The sequence below is a fragment of the Scleropages formosus genome, unplaced genomic scaffold (assembly GCF_900964775.1).
Source record: "Scleropages formosus unplaced genomic scaffold, fSclFor1.1, whole genome shotgun sequence".
Classification (NCBI taxonomy): domain Eukaryota; kingdom Metazoa; phylum Chordata; class Actinopteri; order Osteoglossiformes; family Osteoglossidae; genus Scleropages; species Scleropages formosus.
The window spans coordinates 106,978-132,049 of record NW_021641054.1 but is presented as its reverse complement, the minus strand read 5'-3'; the positions used below and the strand labels follow the sequence as shown (position 1 = coordinate 132,049).

The window sequence follows — 25,072 nt, the reverse complement described above, 5'->3', positions numbered from 1 at the left end:
TTTGATGAATTTAACCGAATCTCTGTGGAGGTGCTCTCTGTGGTAGCAGTACAGGTGAGTGTGCAGTTGCTGTTAAAATGGTGATTTTAATTTAAATGAGAAAATAAAGATGCATCAAATTTAATTCAGTTTAACTGAGAAATTTCACGGGGGGTGCGGTGGCGCAGTGGGTTGGACCGGGTCCTGCTCTCCAGTGGGTCTGGGGTTCGAGTCCCACTTGGGGTGCCTTGCAATGGACTGGCGTCCCGTCCCGGGTGTGTCCCCTCCCCCTCCGGCCTTACACCCTGTGTTGCCAGGTAGGCTCCGGTTCCCCGCGACCTCGTATGGGACAAGCGGTTCTGAAGATTGTGTGTGTGTGTGTGTGTGTGTGTGTGTGTGAGAAATTTCACACCACCTACCCAAATATGGAAAAAATACAATAAATACATGCCAGAGCCTATGTAACACATTTTCTTATAGCTTCTTTTTTATGTTCTTTGTATGTGTTTAAATTTTCTAACATTTTATTAAAATTTTGTCTTTTTTTTGTTGTCATCATTTTATTTTAAAATTGTAGTTATTGTTTTTTAGCAGTATATACAGTTTGCTGTATGTAAAATAGAATTGTATGGGGAGAATGGAAGATACAGAAAAATGCATAGAAAAAGCTGTCAAAAAGGGAACCAGTCATCTTTTAAGTTCTAGTTCTTTAAAACAAAAATTTAGCATGTTTTTTGCAGGAGGGGGACTCATTAGGACTAGTATTGCTATGAAAGGATGGAGTATTCACTTGAAATTTTAAGTATGTAAGCCTATTAAGACTTGCTTTTCTAGGCTTAGTAATTATTATTTTAATCCATATAATTCTTTCTGCACAGATACAGCGTGGACAATACAATTATTATTATTATTATTTTTTTTTTACTGTGCCAAGGCCATCTTAGATGGTTTCCTAGAAGTTGAGATTCCTGTTTGTAATATCTTTAAGCATTTAGCACTGCAAAGGAATCAGGATCTGATTAATGGTTTCTAGACATAGAGAGAAGACTTGACTAATTCTGAAAATGTTTTAGCTTTTGATTGATCTTGGCAATTGTGTTATCAAATCTACCCTGTGGAAGTCCCTGGTATCTTCTTATGCCAAATATGTATGATCAAAAATCTAATCTGTTGATATCCTAGTGGGATGGAACCTAATGCACAACATACAAGTATACACTTTCTTTTTAAAATTTAACTTGTACTGCCCCAAAGCACAAATAAAGCACAATAAAATGTTGAAATTCTTTCAAGGGTTTCAGTATAACAAACAAACCCGATCCATCTCACTTACTCTAACCTTAATAAAAGGATTCAGTTGACAATTTCAGGCAGATCTCAGAAGGTAGCCATGTGCTCCAGCCCTTTGCCATTAAGGTCTTAAATGTCAGCTCTTTGTCATAAATGTCATTAGAAATAACAGAGTGAGACAATTGGAAGGAACAAAGTCACTGAAGGCAGTCCTATATTTTAACACCTCTAATCCCAAGAAAATCTTTTGATGGCAACGTTATAAGTGTTTTTTTAAGAAGTATTTCTTAGAACTTTTAGCATAATTCAGATCTCTTTGGTTTATAATGCTGTATGTGACAAGACTGTCAGCTTTTAACACCAAATTCTCTCTTCCAGGTTAAGAGCATCCAAGATGCTGTCAGAGATAAAAAGAAGCGGTTCAACTTCATGGGAGAGGAGGTCAACCTCGTCTCCTCTGTTGGGATCTTCATTACCATGAATCCTGGATATGCCGGGAGGACAGAATTGCCTGAGAATCTGAAAGCACTTTTTCGGTATGGTGTAGTGTTAAAGCTGATCATAGACCCTGTGCTATAAACCAGTGGTTTACCAAAAATAAGGTTTAAAGACATAACCTTTTGGAAAATTGGTCTGTGGATTTCAGCAATTTGTTTTGTAGTAATCATGATGTCAGAGACTTTAAGGTGTAATCATTTGTATTCACTGGGAATATTTCATTCCCTTTTCTTTGAACTGTACTGCTGACTAAGAAGCTTTTTTTTAGTTCTTCTGAATCAGAGCGAAATAATGAATGTGTTTATATGCAGTGCTCTGCACTGATATAATCATATATTCATTTTGGCATAAAAAATCAAGGTTTTTCCAGTGTCATGCTTTCAGACCTAAAAACAGTATGAGTTATTTGTTATGCTTCTGTTGTAGACCTTGTGCCATGGTGGTGCCAGACTTTGAGTTAATCTGTGAGATTATGCTGGTGGCAGAAGGCTTCATTCAAGCCAAGATTTTGGCCAGGAAGTTCATTACCTTGTATCAGCTGTGTAAAGAGCTTCTTTCAAAGCAGGTACACAAGCACTGGGCATCTGGCAATATATTTAATCATTGTATTTTCTCTTAAATACCATATGCATGTCTATGTGTTGAAGAATATTTATGTTAAATTACAAAATGCAGGATACTGAATACTTTGTAATGAATATACTTAAGGCAGTTGAGATAACTTTGGATTCTGCTTATATGTATTGTAATATCTGAATATAATGTATTATGTATAATGTATTAGTTTATTATTTATCCAGTGACATTCTCCACACATCTGCAAACAAGTATATGAATAAGATATAAAACACTGCTATTAACTGTCTGATTTGTTATAAAAATGCAAGTGTTCACTGTAATTTCCCGTAGTGGACAGGGTTCATCTGTGGGTATCGGATTAGATACCACAGAAGACATGAGTAACATATCATTTGATGGAAAATTAACATGGATATTTGTATATTAATGTAATTTACCCCTAATGTTGGGGAAGTTTATTTTTTCAACTTTAACTTGTGCGTGGCATTTTTGCAGGACCACTATGACTGGGGCTTGCGGGCCATCAAATCCGTGCTGGTGGTAGCAGGGTCATTGAAAAGGAGTGATCCTGACCGCCCTGAGGAGCAGGTGCTTATGAGAGCTCTGCGAGACTTCAACATCCCCAAGATTGTGACTGACGACATGCCCGTGTTCATGGGCCTCATTGGAGACCTGTTCCCTGCACTGGATGTCCCTCGTAAAAGGAACATGGAATTTGAGAAGTTTGTCAAACAATCTATCCTGGACCTCAAGCTGCAGGCTGAGGACAACTTTGTTCTGAAGGTCAGTCGAAAAAACTTTTTCTTTTTTTTGAATCTGTGGTTTCAAACATGCACACCCCCCACACTCACACACATAGACACACTGGCAAAAGTATAAATTGGCTGGGTGGCTAAATTGCTGGATGGCCTCTGATGACTGGCGATCTTATATTGCCATTTACTGTATCTGGTGTTTTTGTTTTCTTCCCTGAAGCAATAAACCTCATATTGTATAAGCATCAAAAGGGGTGAGAGGCAGAGAGGTTGGAATGAGTTGGTCAGAGTAATATACCATGAGTTATGATTGCACTTCAGATTCTACACTCTAAGTCCTAATTCAGGACATTAGTGTGATGTTACAGATATCAAGAGTGTAGATATCTAGGGTCATGGGAAATAAGTGTAATCTTTGGCAGGGGAAAAGGTCAAAGAAACAACTGAAATTATGTTCAACAGACGTATCTGTTCACCGCAGAGGCGATTAACCCTGCTTTTGTGAGAAAGGGAATCAAAATGGAGATAAACATGGCACACTTTGCTAGAAGAACAAGAGGTCAACAGCTTCATCTGCTGCAATTGCCTGAACTGTATGCAAGCAGTTTCTTCTAAATTGAGAGTGGAAAACTGTTTTGTAAAATGCCCGTCTGACCATAATGGCTACTGCTCACAGACATCATGTCAAAGCTGCAAGCCACCAAGGCTTTTTAAATGCTAAACCCCATTCTGAAGAGCGGCATGGTGAGCCTGGTCGATGGCATTGATTGAGCATGCCATCAGCATTGTGGAGAAGATCCCTCAGTCTCGGAGGGAAGTGATTCATTATATTTTTTCCCTTGCTTTTCTCAGGGACTTCAATAGATGTTGAGGTTTAATTGTGCAGGGTTATATCAAAGGAGTTTGGCATGACGCTGCCTGAACTGTGCATACTTCTTTCTTCAAGAATGAACATGCATTTACTTTCCACTTGTTCATTTTTAAGAGACAGATATTACTGTATTTAAAGCAGTTTCAGCCTCGATTCTATAATTTGGACAGAACATTGGATACTGCACTTGCTGTGCATGTGCCATTTTATATATATGTTTGTGTGTGTGTGTGTGTGTGTGTGTGTGTGTACATATATATATGTGGTCTCCACTCAGTGGAAGAACATGAATAGCAAATACATTCTTTGCAAATACTGAAGTCAAATGAAGGCAGGTGCAGGTGGAGTTAAGAAATTTTGAATTTAAAAAAGGTGAAGAAGCTGTGGAAAAACTCTTTGCTACATATTGTAAAAGCAAAACCTCAGGTGATTCCGGGGGATGGCTTAACCACTGAAATACAAGCCAGACCAAGCACTGAAGGGCTACAATTGCCCTCTGATCTTATAATACCAGTGTACCTAGGGGGCTACAATCATAATGATTTGATTACGCTTGTGAGAGCTGAAGGAGACTTTGTCCAGTGTTTTACCAGAGAGCTTTGGAGCAGAGGAAGGCTGAGTGTGGAGAGCAAAGGGATAGGTGCCTGGTTGCGGAGGGGTTGGCCAGCCAGTACAACAATTGACCACATGGTGGTGAAGAGGCCACCTACCTCATGTGCCCAACACAGAAAATTGAAAAAAGGGCAAGAGGGCGATGGGCTGTAACACTTGCTGGGAGCTGAGAAGGAGCAGCTTACTGGATAAATTGAAGGCCAACAACAAGGTCTGTGAAATGTATGTGGAATACAAGTCTGACCAAGTCTGAGTGAGCGCAGAGCTACTATAGTATGTAACTGTGCTGTTCTTGATGGTCCAGCAAGGTCTGATTAAATAGGTAGGGGCACTGTACTGAGTTTAGTATGGAGGAAGTGCGCCGGGGTACGAACCAGCAACTGAAGTGATTTAGATACACCAGGTGGATCCAACTGATGTTGTTTATTGAGAAGGAAGCAATGGGGTTTTCATTGTATTATCACATAGTAAGATTAAGGGCACACCACTAGTTTTTTTGAAGATTTTAATCAGTTGGGGACAGAGTCAGTAATAAATTTTCAAGGTCTTGTAGAGCAGCAGGATTGCAGGCATGACAGGGTAACTTCATATTTATATGCAATACATGCGGAAGGGATTTTTTGCCTTTTTGCTATGTGGAAATTGTTGATTTTTTAAAGAATTAATTACATGTTCCTACAATAGTACATTTTGAAATGAATAGCGTGACAGTAGCAGGAGGTTTATAAAAATAACACCAGATCCATTGTCCTGGAACCAGTTATATAAAATGGTGTACTTGTTAATCTTCAACCCGTCCATTATTTTCCACAGTTTGTTGGCACAGTAAAGATTCATACATTACAATGCATACCCTCCCTCCTTTCCTCTCAGGTGGTGCAGCTAGAGGAGCTCCTTGCTGTCAGGCACTCAGTGTTTGTAGTGGGTAATGCTGGCACAGGAAAGTCACAGGTGATGAAATCCCGAACAAGACCTACCACAACATGAAACGCCGTCCCGTGTGGTCTGACCTCAACCACCAAAGCTGTCACCAACGATGAACTTTTTGGCATCATCAAACCCAGCCACCCGGGAGTGGAAAGATGGTGAGATCCAGAATCCTGTTTGACATAAAGGTCATTTAAAGAAGTTTTGCACTGGCATCAAAATATATATTTAAAAATTTAGAATTTCCAATGTTTCCTGACCATTTTTAGTCTGTATGGACTGGGAAGTTAAACATATTTAGTATATTTTTGTTTTAGGGCTTTTCTCCAATATCATGCGTGAGCTGGCTAACATTAGTCATGATGGACCAAAGTGGATTGTGCTTGATGGAGATATTGACCCAATGTGGATTGAATCTTTGAACCACCGTCATGGATGTAACAAGGTGAAGTCCAGCATCCCACCTTTGCCCCAGCTCAGGCTAATGTCATATACTGTTTGTTTCCTTTGAAAGGTCGAGTCTTATTCATGTCCTGCTCACATGTGATCTTCTCAATCAGGTGCTGACTCTGGCAAGTAATGAGAGAATACCACTGAACCCAACTATGAGGCTGGTTTTTGAGATCAGCCACCTGCGAACTGCCACACCTGCCACTGTGTCCCGAGCTGGTTAGTACTTAAGAATTTGTCTGCACACATTTCACTTAGCTTAGGGGTAAGGGTCTCCCTCAAGGTACATTTGTAAATTGTAGTGCAACCCTGTGGCAGGATCTACATTCTAATGGTTGCTATACTACATTGGCTATTTGTGGTAAGGGGGCTCCAGGAAAGCAGGCTAGCCTGTGTCCCATTGGAAATGTGAAGTCGCTGGGGTCCTTTTCAGCTTGTGTCTCACAGTGACACCTACAGTTGGCCAGATGCCTACAGGTCTGCCTGTGGAGTTCACTAAGCAGCACTTTCCTTCAAGAATGCTGTGCAGCTTGGTTAAGCCTACAACCAGTTAACATGTCTGAGGGTTGTTCACCCTTCCTAAGCTACTGTGGGTGTCGTGCTTCAATGGGGAGACATAAGATACATGAGACATGACTGACATAACACACATCTGTAAAAGGTATAAGTACTTAATATTTATAATTGACTTTATCTGTGCTGATCTACACAGGCATCCTATACATAAACCCAGCAGATTTGGGCTGGAATCCTCCAGTGAGCAGCTGGATTGACAAGAGAGAGGTCCAGTCTGAGAAAGCCAACTTGACTATTCTCTTTGAGAAGTACCTACCTCCTTGTCTTGACAGTCTCAGGACAAGGTAATGTGCCAAATTATCACAGCATAATTTGAGGGTCTGTATGTTTTTGTTAGATTTTAGGTAATTTATCCTGTGAAGGACCCTATTTTCTAAAATACTAACCATTTTTTTTCAACCAAATAGCTCATATCAACCATGACCTGGTAGGAAGCATTTTGTAAATTAGTTTTTTTTTTTTCCTTCTAATGTAAGTATCTTATTTGGTGCAGATTTAAGAAGATCATCCCTATTCCAGAACAAAGCATGGTACAGATGCTTTGTCACCTTCTGGATTGTCTGTTGACACCTGAGCACACCCTCCAGATAGTCCAAAGGAACTGTATGAGCTCTTCTTTGTCTTCTGTGCCATTTGGGCATTTGGAGGTGCCATGTTCCAGGATCAGGTAAACATCCACCAGTAATTTAGGTTCATGTACAGTTTCAGCTATTGCATATGTATTGATTCACTTGTTTTTATCAGTTTAAGAGAACCCCTTGCCTTGAACAAATGTTTATAGAATTCATGTGTATTTTTACCTTTTTTCCATTTTTCAAAACTATCAGTAATTACCTGCAATTATGTTACTTTTATTATTATATTGATTATTTTAGTGATTTTTTGTGGAAACATTGTTATCACTACCAAGAGAATTCCCTCACTAAAATGTAGTACTTTCTCTACTGCCATTACATCCTATGGTTGACATCTCTACAGCTACCAAAATTCGTAGGAGTTTTCTTGTTAAAACCTAATCATCCAGTGTAACATTTCAAAAATTATCTTAGAAGTGGCTGAATTGAGTTTTTGTTTGTCATTTCATCCATGTGGACTTGGGAGTAGTCTTTTACGCAACTTCATTTACCTGTATTAATTCTTGTGACGATGATTTATATGATGTGATATATTTACATTTAAATGAGTTACAACATCCTATGTTTTCTTGGCAGCTGGTTGATTACAGAGTAGAGTTCAGTAAATGGTGGGTGTCAGAATTCAAAACTATCAAGTTCCCATCTCAAGGCACTGTATTTGACTACTACATCGACCCTGAGACAAAGAAGTTTGAACTATGGTCAAAAATGATTCCTCCGTTTCGTTTTGATCCAGATATTCCTCTGCAGGTTTGTACCAAAGGGTAGGATATTTACTGTAAAACGGCCCTTCGCTAGACATGTTGTTATTGATTAATTGATGAATGTACACTTCGACGTAGAATATTTTAGCAAACTCACTGGAAGAGTTTTTACAGAAGGAAAGTAAATACATTCAATATGAAAATACATAGATTGCCTAGTTTTGCAAGTTGAACCCTTTTTTTGAAATAATTTTATGCAAAGTGTTTGTTTTTGTCTTCCTGATGGGAGATAACTGACTCAACACTGAAAGATTTATTTTAAAGTTTATTTAATTTAAACTTTATTTAAATGGCCTTCACATAATGGTTGCACATTTTTAAGTGGCATGCCGATTAGAAATGCATATTACTGCATGCATCTTGCAGGCTTGCTTGGTGCATACCACTGAGACAATTCGGATTCGTTACTTCATGGACCGATTGCTTGAGAGGAGGCTCCCAGTCATGTTGGTGGGAAACGCAGGAACGGGAAAATCAGTTCTGGTTGGTGATAAACTGGGTTCCTTGGATCCAGATAAGTACATGATCAAGAACGTGCCCTTCAACTATTACACAACATCAGCTATGCTGCAAGGTACGCTCAAAGTTCAACTATGTAATTTTAATTAGTCACTTATTATTTATTTAAACAATATTGCTGTATATTTTATTAGTTTATTCTGTTTTTTCGGAGTGTATTTATTTAAAATCTTTCATTTGTAATGTCTTACTTAGAAGAATATCTGTTCCTGTTTTTTTGCCATCAGCTGTGCTTTCTGTTTCCACCACAGTCACGGTTAAGTGTTTGTTTAAATTTTTGCTATACAGAGATTAAGTATATGTAATCTTAATGAAAACATTCTTTATAACTGTTCTAAACAATGGATATAAAAATACGATTTTATTAGGAATCTTTATTTTTCTTATAAAATAAATCAGTATATAACACAGGATTAAGTCTTCCTATGGCAATAAAAATGTGAATTGTGAGAAAATGTATGAATGAATGAGTTTCTAATACTATGAAAAAATCATCCTGCCCAGCAAAAGTGTTTTTTTTCCTTGTTTTTGATACAGCTGTCACATCACATTAAAAACTATCAGTGTAGTGCACATGATGTATCTTGTTCATGTAAACTGGAATCTCTTCAGTTCCTTGACAGACCTATCTTAAGAAAAGCTATAGGGTGAAATCGTGTTGTCAGCTTCTTGCATTTGCCCTTAATGGTAATACGAAAAGCAGACAGAGAAGCCATCCTCATAAGTGTGAACCTTCCATCTGTCTACAGCCATTTTAGAAAAGCCTCTGGAGAAGAAGGCTGGTAGGAACTATGGCCCCCCTGGGAGCAAGAATCTGATCTACTTCATCGATGACATGAACATGCCAGAAGTAGATGCCTATGGAACAGTGCAGCCTCACACGCTCATTCGACAGCACATGGACTACATGCACTGGTACGTCTGTAACAGATTCTTTAGAAAGCCACTGAAGACCCAATCTTCCTCAAGAATATGCTGTACATGCAGGTTTTTTCAAGTCTAGTCCAGTGGGAGATGGAATATGCTGTTATATGAGGCATAAATATTTTAAATTCTGCCAGCTTCCTTTTTTTTCCCCCATCTTTAACTACAAATAAGTGCCACATGGCCTCACAGTGTAGAACTCAGACTTGGCAGATTACTATATTTAAGTCTGACAGATATGCAGAAGAAATGTCCTCCTTCCAAAACAATATCTTCAAAGAAGACTACTTTATGTTACTTTAGCACATAACGTACTTTGTTACTTTAAGGTATGTGCAACGTAGAGCCAAGTTTTTGTCCTCTAGTTTGGTTAAAACAATGCATATTATTTAATATAGTAGGCGATTATCTATGAGCTATCATCTGAAGATGGGCTACAATTTCAACGGCAACTTGTATCAGGTCTACCTGTGCTAAATAACAGGTGTAACTAATGAGGTTTTATATCTTGCATGCCACTGTGTTTTATATAGTTTGTAGTAGAAAGAATTTGTAGTCTGGTCCAAGTTAGGTTTTTTTTTTTTTTTTTTTTTTTTAATTCATTAGTAATATTCTCAGACCTGTGGGCAGCAGGCTGTGTAATGGTAAGCACTGCTTTCTTTGGACCCAGAGGTTACAGGTGTGAATTCCACCTCCAACTGTAGTATTGTTGAGTATGGTACTTACTCTAAATTGCTCTGGTAAAATTACTCAGCTATATGAAAAGGTAGCTATTTTAGGTATAGCCTACTTATTTGTAGTGTCTATTTTACATTTTAAGTTGTTCAGTATTTGTTTTTCATTACTCTTTCTCAGTCTTATGGCATCTGGAAAGGGATTTTATTGTGACTAAAAGCACATTTTCTAGTTTATTTCTGGTGAAATCATTTGTCATATGGGCTGATCAATCCCATTATTTAGTTAGATGTTAAAGAAGCCATCCACAAAACATTTAATGCCCTATCTGAGAGCTAGTGAGTTTTTCAGCGAGTCGCACAGTGACAGCTGGAAGGAGATCTGAAGCTCGACTCCAGGACGTGCAGAGAGAGTCTTTCCCCAGTTGAAGGGGAAGCTCGGTGCCTGTTGTTGCGGTGACTGCCACTATGTCGTGTCCCCTCAGGTATGACAGAATCAAGCTAGTTCTAAAGGAGATCCACAACGTGCAGTATGTGTCCTGCATGAATCCCACCGCGGGCAGCTTCACCATCAATCCACGGCTGCAGGTAACTGTGCACTGCTGTATTTACACTGGTATACCACAGTGCTGCTGATGTGCCAATACACTAATATCGATTGACAGTGTCATGTATAAAAGTCTGCATCTCAGCTGATTTGATTTAGTTCATAGACAAAGGGCAATCAGGGCAGGTAAAAATTTCAAAACTGCTGGACAATATAATTATGAGTTTGCCGAGCAAGTGCTTTAATTGCTACACTGGAACGTGTAATGAGTCCTGAGGTTGTCAAGAGTAAATTCAAATGGCACTTGAAACTTCATTCAGAGCAGAAGTGGTACTAATTTGCATTCATGTAAGTGCAAACAGATCGTTGATTTATTTATTCCAGCTTTGATTTGATCCTGTGCTTTCTTGTCTGATATTTTGGCCAGTCTGATATCCTGGGCCAGATTTATCAAGCTGTAAACACCACTGCACAGTTTGAACCTGTACTTCCCTTAAAATTTACAAATGTAGGATTGTTTGAAAGATAAATCAAGAAAAATGTTTACATTTTCATTTAGATTTAAACCTTCAATTTCTTTGAAAAGGGAACTGGTTTTGGTTTTCCATGGATGCAAAAGACTGATAAATATGTCCTTCTGTCTCCACACTGGTTGGTCCTTGCAGCGACACTTCTGCGTGTTTGCACTCTCTTTTCCTGGTGCGGATGCCCTGAGTACCATCTACTGCAGCATTTTAACCCAGCGTCTCCGTGGGGAGGGCTTTCCGCCAGTCCTGCAGAAAAGCTGCCCCCAGGTCATCCAACTGTCACTGGCTGTGCACCAAAAGGTGACTGCCACCTTTCTACCCACGGCCATCAAGTTCCATTATATCTTCAACCTCCGTGACCTCTCCAATATATTCCAGGTATGTCACTGATACTTCATTCTGCATCATGGCCATAGGAGCATCGCGTGTCATCTTGTTAATAGGCTCTAGACACACATATGTTCTTCATAAGCAATTGTTTATAATTGTTCACCTAGCAGATGGCAAGGCATCATACATTGCAAAATGTAGGGCTCTTCATCTGAACTAGAGATCTGTGGTACTATGGGTCTTCATCTGTTGATGTATTTATGCCTATTTATACAGTTCTTAAAAAAAGTCACAAAGCATATGAACATGCTATGGATATATTATGCATTTATACCTTTAAATTTTAAGTATGTCTTGTGTTTCAAAGTTAGATATAGCCTATTCTGTATCCTAAAAGCAGTATTTTATTACAGTATGAAACTTGAATTACATTTCAATTAGATGTTCTAAGAGAAAATTCATGTAGTACTATTGGTAAGGCTATGAACTCAGTTAAGAAGTTGGTAAGGCTATGAACTCAATTAAGAAGAGAAACAAAATTATCATTTGTAATCTGTATTTGTGTTAATTTCAGAATTTAGATAAAAAAAATCTTTTTGTAGCTCTTAAGAATAGTTTCATGTCAAAAACATGAATAGCTACTTTTTTAGTTATCTGAACATTTCTTTTCTGATACATGTGGTTTTCTGTGTGTTCATGTATTAAAATCTGTTGTTTCTTAAAAAAAAGAAAAAACCCTGAAAGACCTCACCATAAAAAAAACACTACACTTAAACCGAAAATGATTATATCTTATCCATAATTCAAGATACTAATGCCAACACATAGATTCCATTTTAAAGTGATCCTCATATCACAAATTGAAGAGGAAGCACGTTGTTTTTGCTGTCTGAAATCTATGAAAAAGTAGAATTAGATGGCGAGATTCCAGCACAGTTGAGACCTTTGAAGTATTGTACTTAGTTCTGCCTTGCTGATTCTGCCTTGCTGATTCTGCCTTGGTTTCAGTTGCCTAGGGACAGTTAATGAAAGGAAGAGCTGCCTTGCAGTAACCTCAGAGCCCTCTCCATTTCAACTAGTTTGACAAGACTTTAAAAGTTTTAATGTCCTCAGCCCAAGTACAGATTTGATTTTGGTGTTATTTCCCAAAGAATTGTGTTTTACGTTTAAGGGATTTCAAGATTGAACAGATCTGGTACAGGGACACACTGGCATACTTAACAGTAAAATTTAAGAATGACCAAAATAGTGTTTATATTGAGCTGCAATTGCAGTGGTTTTTATAGCATCTGGAAAGCATTATATTAAAAGATCTAAATATTTCAAGGTTTAAATAATTAAGCTGAGAAAATGAACAGATGTCAGAATTTCTCTGAAAATAGCTTGAAACTATGGCATTTTCATCATAGTAACATCATTTGTGTCTATTGGGAAATGGATTTATGTTAATGTAATGTGAATGGTAATGTAACTGCAGTATTCATTTGAGACTGTTTAATGTAGTATGTTTCACTGGTAGATAGTTCCTTGGAGATTTAGACTAATAGGAGGCTTTGTCTATATATTTTACTCTGAGGACCCCCAATTTATGTGTTTTTTTTTTTTTCAAATTTATATTTTAATTTTCAAATTGTTATTCCCTAAGATCAGTTGTTGAGCTTGGAGTGTAGGTGTTTCACTAAATATTTGGAAGTGTTAATTAAATTCCATAATCTTTATTTTTCTGTTCCCAAAAGAGGAAACCAAAATGTTTTCTCATGGATTTCAGGGGGTAAGAGTACAAGTATTATGCAGAGCCAAGATTAATTTTGTGTCTATTTAGTGTCCACTGTCTTTCTAATTGCCAGCAGTTCATGAAAGACAAAACTTCCTTGTGTTGACAGAAGCCACAAAAAGTGTCTTGCTGTTGTTTTGACTGCGATTGTGCAACAATTTCTGCTATAAATAACTTCTTGCTGAAATGCAGTTTTTGATTTTCCCTTCTTGGGAACGGATTTTTCGGGCAGTATGGCTGTCAAGTTTTCTGGGCATTGCTCCTTCAGCAAGTCCACATGTGTCTCTGTACTTAATGATACTGATGGTACTGGTGGTACTGGTATACTGAGTTTGGCAGTAAGCAACTGCCAAGTTGGACTGCCAACTTAGAGTCAAAAGCAAAACCATCTTGTGAGCTCATGGTAGTTTCTGAATTCCATACAGTCCTTATGTAACTGAATTAAATTTTGTTTTTGTCACCATATGGTGCTGGCACCCTTCACAGATCATATGTTGAGTTGTTTGAAGTTAAATACACACCTGAAAGAGTAAAGGGAATCACTGAAGATACTCTAGCTCTGGCATTTAGCAAGGACTTTCTTCTTAGAAGATCTTAGGAGCCGTTAAAGTCGAGGTCAGAGGGAAGCCACAATAGAGTCCTTCCCAACGATACTGGAACCATCCCTTTGAGCACCGAATGTACACCGTTATCACCCTGCAGTGTATTCTCTACTAGCTTTTGGATTCAAATGTTTCTTTGAAAATAGCTATTGTAGTGAAAGTATATGATGCATTTCAGACAGTAGAATGCTGTCTAGGGCAGATAAAGGAAACTGATTTATAACATTAGGTTGTATATTTCAGTTCACTCCATTTAATTGTCCTTTATGCAAGGGGCTTCCATAAATATTTATAATATTTAGATGTCTTTGGTTTCTGTAAGCAGTGAAAAATCAAAAATATAAAATTGTGTATTTGTGGAAATATCTTTCAGTAAAGTGTCATAACTCAATTTCAAGAAATGAATGAATGAATGAATGTTCACTTGGACAAATTATTTTAGCTTACTGGTGTTGTGTGAGGCATATAAACAGATACAGATAGAAAGATTTATTTTGGTTTTTAACACCTTTTGTACCTAAAGTATTTGTCATATATTCAGCCTTTACAGTTATCATCTGTAATTGAGGCAATTAGCTGCACCATTTAGCATACAATTTCAGAGGACAGTTTTCACGTTGCATTCAATATTGTGATTCATTAGATTGCCCTTTTGGTAAACCTGAAATGACAGCAGTGTTTTGCATTTTAAAAAAAAATCTTGTGGAAGGAGGCACTGCATCTGTTTCACCAAATTCCCTACACACACTCTTTATCCTGAAGGGAGGTGTACAGCAACGCTGGGTGCGTTTGCCTGCAACCTGGCAGCACGTTGTGCCGCAGATGAAAATGGAACAGATTTATGCTACCTTCATTTCATGGTTGGCTACGATGTAGTCATCCCGATGAGGCAATGACAGATTTAAAGCTCTCTGAGGCAACCTACCAGGGATGAATTGTTGCTGGCTCTGTTGGGTCTCAATAGTTCAAAGTATAATCATGATCTGATTTTTTTTTTTTTTTTTAAGCAGTAGCATTGGTATATTTTCTGAGATATATGGGAAATATTTTTCAAACATGCATTTCATTATTTTTAAATTTTATTGATTTATTTTTGTACTTACTGAGATCATTTAGTTTTCAGTGAGTCCTAACAATGGAACTGCCTTGAATGCAGAATGGCCTTGAATGGTCTTCCATATAAATATACCAGAAGAGCCTTAGAAGATGCACACAACCTACTAGTCTGAAAGTGTTAAAACTGCATTTCAATAACTGTAAAATAAACAGATAATTTTTCTCTAACATTGTTAAATTATTTCATTATTGGCTATGCAGGATAATTTGAATATTTTGCGAGTGGTGCACATTATTTCAGTATATCACATGTGGGTGCTACACAGTCATATTGTTCTGAAATGTTTACAAACAATGGCCAGATTGCAAAATATTTTATTTTTGCAGTAGCACTTTATCCTGTTATAGGTGGCTTAAAGGATGTGAATAATAGCTGGATTATAGTCATGAGAATTTTGAGGAATGAGTTTGACATTTCATGCCTTAAAAGACCATTTTCTGTCACAAGATTTTTTGGTCCACCTCTCAGCTCCAGGTTGAATCCGTCAGCATGCTATTGTAATCTGACTTCAGATTAATCCGTAACATAATTTTGAGAATGTACAGCTACATGTTGTCCTGTAATAGTTTCAACATTATAAGAATACAATACTAAAATGCTATGTGGCAATGAAATGTAAGTCATTTCTACTTGAGACTTCTGGAAAATTGCATACAAAAACTGATCTTCTCAGTCATGACTTCTTACTCAAATTGTATGTTCCAAAAAATTAGAACACAAGTAATAATGGGTGTATTGTTGATAATGGGATTAATAATTGCTGTAAATTCTGGCAGGGAAATTAATGTCTCATTCTCACTGAAGGTTTGCTGATGGTTAATATCAGTGTGGTGAACACCTGAAAATTGCATGAATGAATGAACTTTTCTATATATTTTTTTTTTGAAAATGTTCACATATTCAGTGATGAATGTTTTTAAGATTTTAGGCTGCAGATTTTTCTGAATTAATGAATCTTAAAACTCAGAATTTATTTGATGAAGGAAAGTCTAATAAAGAGCAAGAGGGTGTTTCTGTAGCCTGCTTTCTTGGCAAGATTAGATCCACAATGGAACATGACAGCTGAGATGCGACATGACAAGTGGCACCCTGTTATAATTAATGCAGTCCTCTGACGATGGATGTAATTGCTGCTGCTTCTGAAATGATGGGACGCACCGTCGGCTGTTTCAGGACACCTGGATTAATGAGGCACGGTGGACATGCTGTCCACATTATTGTAGTGAGCCACCCATATCATTTGGGGCTTGTCTCATTGACACACAGTCGTCTTTGTAAAATCTCTTAGCCTAGATATCATACTTTGTTTTTGTTTTGCTTGTGATACTTAAAAGATAGACCTGTCCAAACTGACGGATTCCCATAGGAAAAAAGGGGCTGGCTGCTCCATTGTTACGGATGATCAGTTGCTGGCACACAGGTGCTGATGGTGCTGTTGACATACATCTGTGCTCATGCATAGATTAAATACATTGTATTTTGTACATACAGTAAAAGTCTAGTATTATTGTATTTACCATAGCTTGTAAACTTCTATCAGCATTTTTGATATAAGGGCATAACAACACAGCACTGTTATTCAAGACTTATAGAGAGCTGTGTTCCAGCATGGAGATGAAATGCATCACAGAAGAATTATGTGTGCACGGTAAAAATAGGTGACGGGATGACACTGATGAGACCTCTTTGATCGCACATTCACTTTTAACTGAACTTGGTAATTTAATATTCAAAATAAGGACTTCAGGAACTTGGTAGCATTGCTAGTCCACAGTCCCATGTTTATAGGCACTGTTCTTAGCAAATTTATCAAGTTTGTCTAACAAATGTTCATCTAAAAGTGGATCTTGTTTTATTTTTTAGGGAGTTCTGTTTTGTTCATGTGACTGCCTGAAGACTGTCCAAGACTTGGTGAAGATTTACATGCACGAGTCTCAAAGAGTCTACAGAGACAAGATGGTTGAAGAGAAGGACTTTGAAACTTTTGACAAGATTATTCATGATTCAGTAAAAAAGTTTTTTGAGGTGAGAGCTGCACGCCTTTACACTCTCTTTTTAAGTGATAGACATCATTAAGTTGGAGGAGCAGCTCCTGGAGGTAGACTTGACTGACCACTTGGTCTGAGTGAAAGAGCACTAATCAGCACGCTTCTGTCAGGGCCGGGGTTATCAGTCCAGCAAATTGGAAAACATCTTAATGGCTTTTCTTTCTGGAGGGTCTGTACTACAGTGAGGAAACTGACATCCCCTGTCCTGACCACTCCTCTGTAACACAGCCTTCAAGCATCAGGGAACCTCTACAGGCATAGCCTTTCCTGCATGTTCTGTCAGGTTTTTAATGAAGAAGATGACTGGAAGACGACAACATGATTAAATGAAAAAATGTCAAAAATTATTTTTTTAAATTAAATATACGTATGTTCAGTTTATATACCAATTAAATAATATATAGTATGCTTTAATTTAATGAGGTTTAGTTTTAGTTTTTTTTTTTTTTCTTTTTTACTTTTTGGGAAGTGCTTGGATGAAAATGTCACATTTTCTGCTTTTAGAGCACACAGAACAGTGGTTGTCTTTCAGGACATAGATGCGACCCTTGAAGAAGCTAAGGCCATGAATATGTACTGTCACTTTGCCACTGGCATTGGGGAGCCAAAATACATGCCTGTGCAGTCATGGGAATCCCTCAACAAGATATTGATGGAGGCACTGGAGAACTACAACGAAGTCAATGCTGCTATGAGTCTGGTTCTTTTTGAAGATGCTATGTCACACATGTAAGCAGGACGGCAGGGTTTTGAACGCAGTAGCAGCTGATGAATTTGTCAGTGGGATATTAATGGAAGAAGTCTGTTTTATTTGGTGAAATTAGTTTGTTCTATCGTTTGCCTAATTCTGCTATTAATTTTTAAACCTTATATTGCAGTTGTCGCATTAACCGAATCTTAGAATGCCCCAGAGGATACGGACTTCTGGTAGGAGTGGGCGGCAGTGGTAAACAGAGTCTGACAAGGCTTGCAGCATTCATAAGCTCCTTGGAGGTGTTTCAGATTTCTCTTAGGAAAGGCTACAACATCCCTGATCTCAAGGTAGGATACTGTTCCATAAGCAGACAAGACCGGGGACAAGTTTTAATACTACTTGTTCGCCAGTGAAATTATGATTGTTACTGATAATGACTGTCAAATTACAAATTCTCCTTAGTTACTTTAAGTCTAATGAATATTCACCTGAGAAGTGGCATACTGACCTGTTTGTAAATGTTCAGATATTGTTTTAGTGCTGACATCATTTGTTGTAATTTTTAAATGAATTCTGTGATTATTAAAGCAATTAACTGAAGGTTGTCCTATTTACATTTACTTTTAATTAAAAACTAAAAAAGAGAATACTAAATGAGACAGAAAACACTGCAACACTCCAACTCTGCAACTTTGTAAAACGGTTATCTGGTTATAAATGTGGAAATGACTGAGGATTGCACTAAGAAGAGGATAATGTAAGTTTATCTGGATGTGTATGGCAGACTGATTTAGCTGGACTGTACATCAGAGCTGGGGTGAAGAATATTGGCACAGTATTCTTAATGACTGATGCCCAGGTGGCAGATGAAAAGTTCCTGGTCCTAGTCAATGATCTTTTGGCATCAGGTAAGACTTTCCATGGCTCTACGTACTATAGAGAAATGAAAGATAGAAAGCCCTGAATGTCCAGGAGTTTTCTGGCTCTTCTACAGAGATACTGAAGTTATGTAGATACAGAACATATAGTTTTCAAGATGAATTTGCATTTAGAATTGTTTTGCACTGGATATTAATTATGTATTGCACAGAGACTGCCAAGCTGCAAATTAGGTTGCCGCTTTTGAAACCTAGAAAAACTTGCTGTGCTGTAAATTGGCATGGAAGCCACCAGAATGCTGAGAGATACATGTGCCTACAGGGAGCAGGTTGTGTCTGAGAAATATGGTTTTCACAAAATATTGGAAAACGAACTTAATTTAAAAGATTCAAAAGCCATATTGTTTTCTATTCCATGGTATGGACCCACTAGAGAAGAGTAAATACAGATGTCCATATAAAGCATGCAAGAATGTAGTGAAGTATAAAAAATGCAAAAATTTGAAAAAATTGAAAGCTGTCTCTTCATATTTACAATGTTAAACCACAGGTGAGATCCCTGATCTGTTTCCGGACGATGAAGTGGAAAATATAGTAGGAAACATGAGGAATGAGGTGAAATCACTAGGACTGATAGACACCAGGGAGAACTGCTGGAAGTTCTTCATTGACCGTGTGCGAAGGCAGCTGAAGGTGAAGCGGTGTCCTGGACTGTTCATAGACTGTTCCATGTTATTTTATTTTCAAATGATGTTCTACTGCTCACCCTCTGATTTGCCTGATATTTGATTGATTGTATGATAACCATGTCCAGTTTGTTTCCTTAACAAAAATGTGATTTCATTATTTCTGTAATGTGGATTACACCTACTCGTGTGATGAACATCGGTGCATAAAGTGGAAAGAAGCAAAGTTTACTTAAGAATCACATGTCTGCAACTATGTCTCTCTTTCTCCTAATGTAATGCACAAATTGTATTTCTCTGAGATGTACGTCGCTTTGGAGAAAAGCATCTGCTAAATTAATAAATGTAACTAAATTATGAAAGGTTGGTCAATAATAAGCAAATTCCTCCATGGATACAGCTGATTCACACTTATTGTTTCTGCTCATACCACTGATATCACATTTTGGTGCTTTTAATGACACTTTAATTGTTCTGAAAAGTTCAAAACCCTGTTTTAGGGAGGGATGGCTAAAGGTCAACAGCTCAGATAAATTGCTTGTGAGTGCCAGCGAGCTAAGATAATACAGTCCAAGCTTTCATAATTGCTATATTTTAAGTACCAGCTCATAAATTCGCCATTGTCTTTCCACATATTTAGTGTTTACATTATGTTGTTGGTTTGTAGACATTTCATATTTTACATTTACATTTATTAATTTAGCAGACACTTTTCTCCAAAGCGACGTACATCTAATACAAAATACAATTTGTGTATTACAGGGAATATACATCTTAAAACAGTACTTCAAAGAATCGTCTCAGTTTAAGAAGCTACTATTATAAGACTATACTCTCCATCATTACACTGTCAGCTGTGGATTTTCAGTTTCTGTCTGCACACACTCTTGCGGAAACTATTTCAATGGTACGGTACCATTGAGCAAAGTTATTACCCCAGTTACACTAGCCTTTTATAGGGATAAATGATGGTTACTTGCTTAGAATAGTATTCCAGACAGGTTGTCTTGGGCAAAGGTCTTAGCTAAATAAACAGAAGTAAATTTAGCTGTCTTATGCTCTGTGGCCCCTCAATTATAGGTTGCCCTCTGCTTCTCTCCTGTGGGCAACAAGTTGCGGGTGCGAAGCAGGAAGTTCCCAGCCTTGGTCAACTGTACTTCCATCGACTGGTTCCACGAGTGGCCGCAAGAAGCCCTTGAATCAGTTAGCTTTCGGTTCCTCCAGGACATTGAGCAAATACAGGTTTGTTAACAGGCTGTCACAGCTGCATTTATGGTTGAATCTAGATGTCTTTATATGTAGAGGATGTGAGTGCCAGATAACTTTAAATTATTGAAAGATATTTTAATGATCTCTGCATTAATATTTAATCAAATTCCTTGTGTCTAATTTATGTTTCTGAACCCTTAGCCAGTATTAAAGGACTCTGTCAGTAAGTTCATGGCCTACGTCCATACCAGTGTCAATAAGAGTTCCAGGGCTTACCTGGCCAGTGACCGGCGCTACAACTATACCACACCCAAGTCCTTCCTGGAGCTGATCAAGTTGTATCAGAACCTGTTGTCCCGGAAGGGCAGAGACCTGGCCCTTAAAACCGAGAGGCTGGAGAATGGGCTCCAGAAGCTCAATAGCACGTCTTCCCAGGTGTGTCTGAGACGGCCTCCATCCCTGGGCCTCCCTAGAGTAGCATTGTATCATTTTCTGCACCACAATGCATCTGTTTAATGCATAAGCATTCTCTACCTGTCTGCATAACATTTATATTGACACTTTTCTCCATTTGGGTTCTGCAGCGTCGCAACATTCTACTTGAAAGTCATTTGCACATATGTTTTGACATCTGTATCAGTTAATTTTTTCCTCTCTGTTTGCCTTAAATAACAACATTTTCATTTCACAAATTTCAGTTGATTTTTCTTCATCTTTTCCACACGGCTGGCTTAAGTTACTGATTGTGCTCTTCTGTATTTTCACATTTCGTTGTTTCTTTATATATTTTTATTTTCCCTCTGGTTATTATTACAACGGTCTCAGCTGGAAGATATTTATGTACAGTGGCGTCTCCAGCCCGCCTCCAAATCTCTGTGCATCACATTTGTTGTTCAACAGCACAGCACATCCTTAACAAAGTGGTCTCATAAGGCTTCGCCCACTGACGTCAGCGGCTTTCTGTGTCTCAGAGCGAGTTGTTAAGGTTTATTATCCACTCTTAAATCTCAGTAATAAGTTCAGAATGTGGAAGGGCCTCAGCTGCAACTCTTCATTAGTACATTGATTGCTTTGGGGGTCGGCAAAGACATCTGTACAGCTGCCTTTTTACATGACAGCCTCAAATATATCTATATATGTATATATGTATATAAGAAGACCAACAGGTGTCACGAAAGGTTGAGGGTACAGTAAAAGATGATTCTTGAGTATAGTCAATTTATTACATACCACTATATGAACAAGTATACGTTACATGAGTAGCTGCATATAGGCTTTTCCATTATTGAAGAAACATATTAAAATTATTAAAAATAACAAAAGAAATATATGTTTATGTAACCCTTGCAAGATCGGGAGAAGTGAGTCCAAAAGAGGTGAATTCTGAGATCCTTCTTAAATGTAGCAAGAGATTTAGTAGTTCTGAATGAGAAGGGGAGGTAACTGGATCACAGCATCACATTGGAGTCAGAAACAAAAACCTTTGTGCTTTAGATTTCTGACCTCTTGTTATTTTAAAAAAAAAAAACAAAAAACAAAAAAAACTGGTAAATTTTGAGAATATTAATTTTAATCTTATATGTATTATAATATCGTCCATTCTCCACCAAAAGCATTTCTGTTTTGAGATGATCATACATTATTGTGAAGGCTGCTTTTTATTCGTAATGAATGCCTGAATAACAAATGTATTTGTGCTAGTTACTTTAAAAGCGATATATCTCTACAAGTCAGATCCCAACTACATGGACATTTTAGCTGATCAGGTTACCAGACTACCTTTACAGGAAAAAAATTGTCATGTTGTTAAAATAATATTTAATTGATGTCATGTCCATTTTATATTGATTTTGGCTGGTACATTATGTAGCACTTCCAATATATTTTTATGTTTTATGACATCCCAGGATACATCTTTTAATAGCTGAGGGCCTTCATTTAGTAATTTGGAAATAAAGCAGGTTCGGCTTAGAGACACATAAGTGCGACCCCAGAGGAAAATTATGACTAAACCACTCGATTGCTTATCTGATGATAATGGCTTTTGGGACAAAGTTCCACTCTAATACTGTGCATATACAAAAGCTTAGCATAATTTTAACAGCTTGGTGCTTCACAACATATACTCATTTACATCATGCAGTTAGATTTTTACATTTCATACTGTTCATAGTCAAATGTAAGCCCAGGAAATCAAGGGTACTTAGAAATCTGTCTGTGGAGCATAATAATCTTGAAACATACCTGCAGATTTTTATTTTCCTGCTTACCAAACAAATCTGTTGTGATTCATGTTGTGTCCCTTCATTAGCATGTCATGTATCCTGCATTAATATGAACAAAATTTGAATGGAACAATGTTTGGTCCCTGTATAGTACTGTAGTAAGCATGTCTGTACCAGGGACTAAACAATCTGCTGGTTCAAAAACTAATGCAACTTTTAGTACTTGACATACTTCTTGAGAATGTACTCTTGTGTTTTTCCATTCAAATGTTCATGACTCAAGGCTCTTCGCTAACTATTTTTTAATGTGAGCATTCATATATGCTGTATCCACTTCCCCCTCTGGGAAGTCTAGCACAGGAAAATTATGTAATGCTGATGAGTAAAGTATGAATCTGTAAATCACAGCCTTTGTTTTCACAGGAAGGTGTTATACTGTATACTGTTAGCCATATTCAATGAGACTGAAAATAGATCTATGCATAAGTTTAATTGTTTTTCATATCAGTGCTATAGTATTCACATATGTGCCAGCTCCTACGTGTACGTTTCATTGACCTCAGGATATCAGCCTGATTGTGTGATATTGCATTGTGTTGTTATGTTACCCAAAAGGAATTAGTGCAACTCAGAATAACACCCCCTTCTTTTGATTAATGTAGCCATATGGAAATGAGCAGAAATATCTGGTTTCTTCTGCTTATTTGCTTAATTAGTCTTTTTCTGTGTGGCTATTAGAAGCATTCAAATCATATCCTGGCTTTTATGTACTTATATTTATATTTATAACTTTAATTGGTTGTCAACACTTTCTTTTTTGTTGCCTCCCCCCCCCCCAAGAAAAAAAAAAACGCACTATAATTTATTAATGAAATTAGCAGCTACGTTCCCCAAATGCAGTCCTTAAGAAACTCTTGTCAGCAGGTTTCAGAGTGGTTCAGTGGGATAAGGCTTTCTCCCTCTGAGGCTTGCATCTGGACTGTCTCATTCAGCAGTTGCAACCCTGAGCACCATTGTTGTGGAGCAGGTTGGCTTTGTCACATGAGGAAGGGGGACACTGAGGCCAGGATTACCTGGACTCTGTGCTGCATGCACCTGCAAAATCGCGCGTTCAATCATGACTGTTTTATCCAGTTTGAAAAGCCGTTCATAACAAAGTTATGCTATTGCTTAATATTTCTATCAAATATATCAAATATATAATGCAATGAAAAACATAAGATTTAGTTTCTATGCTTATTTTAAGATTATTTCATTTGTTTAATGTATTTTCATTTTGTTTCTGGTCTGCTACTCTATTAATTTTTTGCAGTGAGTCGTCATACATTTCTTTCATATTCATTTCTTTCACATCATAACATTTCTTAGAAATTTAATCTTTTCATTTCTGATATTTCCTGCTTTGCAATCTGTCTTCAGAATTCTTATATTATTATGCATGGTGAGGGTTTACTGTAATTGATCTGTAATTGAAAAGTCATTAGAAGAAAAATCTATTTATATCTATTAGCAAAAAACTTCAGTACATTTTTGTTATTAAAGAAAAAATGATTCTATATAAATTTTTGCTTTCAGAAGACATTCTAAGATGCATATCTTACAAAAACTCTTTAAGAACAAAGATGTAATTAGAAGATTAAAATAATTTTTGTTTATAATCTTTTAGGCAAACAGTTGACTTTGTAGAAGTCTGAATCATGAAATGTTTGATAGGTGGATGACCTGAAAGCCAAGCTGGCTGCCCAGGAAGTGGAGCTGAAGCAGAAGAACGAGGATGCAGACAAGCTAATCCAGGTGGTTGGGGTGGAGACAGCGAAGGTCAGCAAGGAGAAGGCTGTGGCTGATGAAGAGGAGAAGAAAGTGGCGGTTATTGCTGAGGTTGTAATGGGGAAGCAGCGGGATTGTGAAGAGGACCTGTCCAAAGCTGAACCCGCCCTGATAGCTGCCCAGGAAGCCCTCAACACTCTGAACAAGGTAAAAAAAAAAAAAAAAAGCATTCAATATGCTTTAAAGTACAGCTCAGTGAATTGCTGGAGAGAAGCATCTTTTGATTCTTTTTTTTCTTCTTCTTAGTATTATTATTATTATTATTATTATTATGTGACACTTCATTGTGACATGTTAATTTTATATAGTAAAGTACTTACAATGATTTACCCATTTGTGTTGCTATGTAACTTTACTGTGTCAATTCAACATATTACCTTGATCAAGGATACTGCAGCAGGAGAGTGATTCAGGAGGAGGTCCATTTGATTCCAAGATGATGGCTCTAAGGGCTACAGTACCTGTTTGGGACTTGCTCCTGCCCTCTCTTTGTAATAACGCTAGTTCTTAGGGTTGCTTGTTAAATGAACCAAGTGCGTTTAGTTATAAATTGAA

At 37.5% G+C, this 25,072-nt stretch overlaps 1 protein-coding gene across 1 annotated transcript in view; it reads left to right on the top strand.

Moving 5' to 3' along the window:
* Positions 1-3: 3 nt before the first annotated feature.
* The window catches only part of LOC114909805 (dynein heavy chain 9, axonemal-like), a gene marked incomplete at its 5' end in the record, with an annotated part of 69,299 nt that continues 44,230 nt past the window's right edge, over positions 4-25,072 (top strand). Inside the window, 26 exon segments of the mRNA XM_029249615.1 lie at positions 4-54; positions 1,648-1,805; positions 2,194-2,332; positions 2,842-3,129; positions 5,458-5,545; positions 5,548-5,600; positions 5,602-5,640; positions 5,642-5,669; positions 5,829-5,956; positions 6,072-6,180; positions 6,674-6,821; positions 7,031-7,113; positions 7,116-7,204; positions 7,749-7,922; positions 8,303-8,510; positions 9,205-9,370; positions 10,539-10,641; positions 11,266-11,505; positions 16,814-16,975; positions 17,531-17,727; positions 17,877-18,039; positions 18,477-18,600; positions 19,121-19,263; positions 20,337-20,498; positions 20,667-20,900; positions 24,404-24,664. Of these exon segments, the coding sequence (XP_029105448.1) occupies positions 4-54; positions 1,648-1,805; positions 2,194-2,332; positions 2,842-3,129; positions 5,458-5,545; positions 5,548-5,600; positions 5,602-5,640; positions 5,642-5,669; positions 5,829-5,956; positions 6,072-6,180; positions 6,674-6,821; positions 7,031-7,113; positions 7,116-7,204; positions 7,749-7,922; positions 8,303-8,510; positions 9,205-9,370; positions 10,539-10,641; positions 11,266-11,505; positions 16,814-16,975; positions 17,531-17,727; positions 17,877-18,039; positions 18,477-18,600; positions 19,121-19,263; positions 20,337-20,498; positions 20,667-20,900; positions 24,404-24,664 (3,738 nt within the window).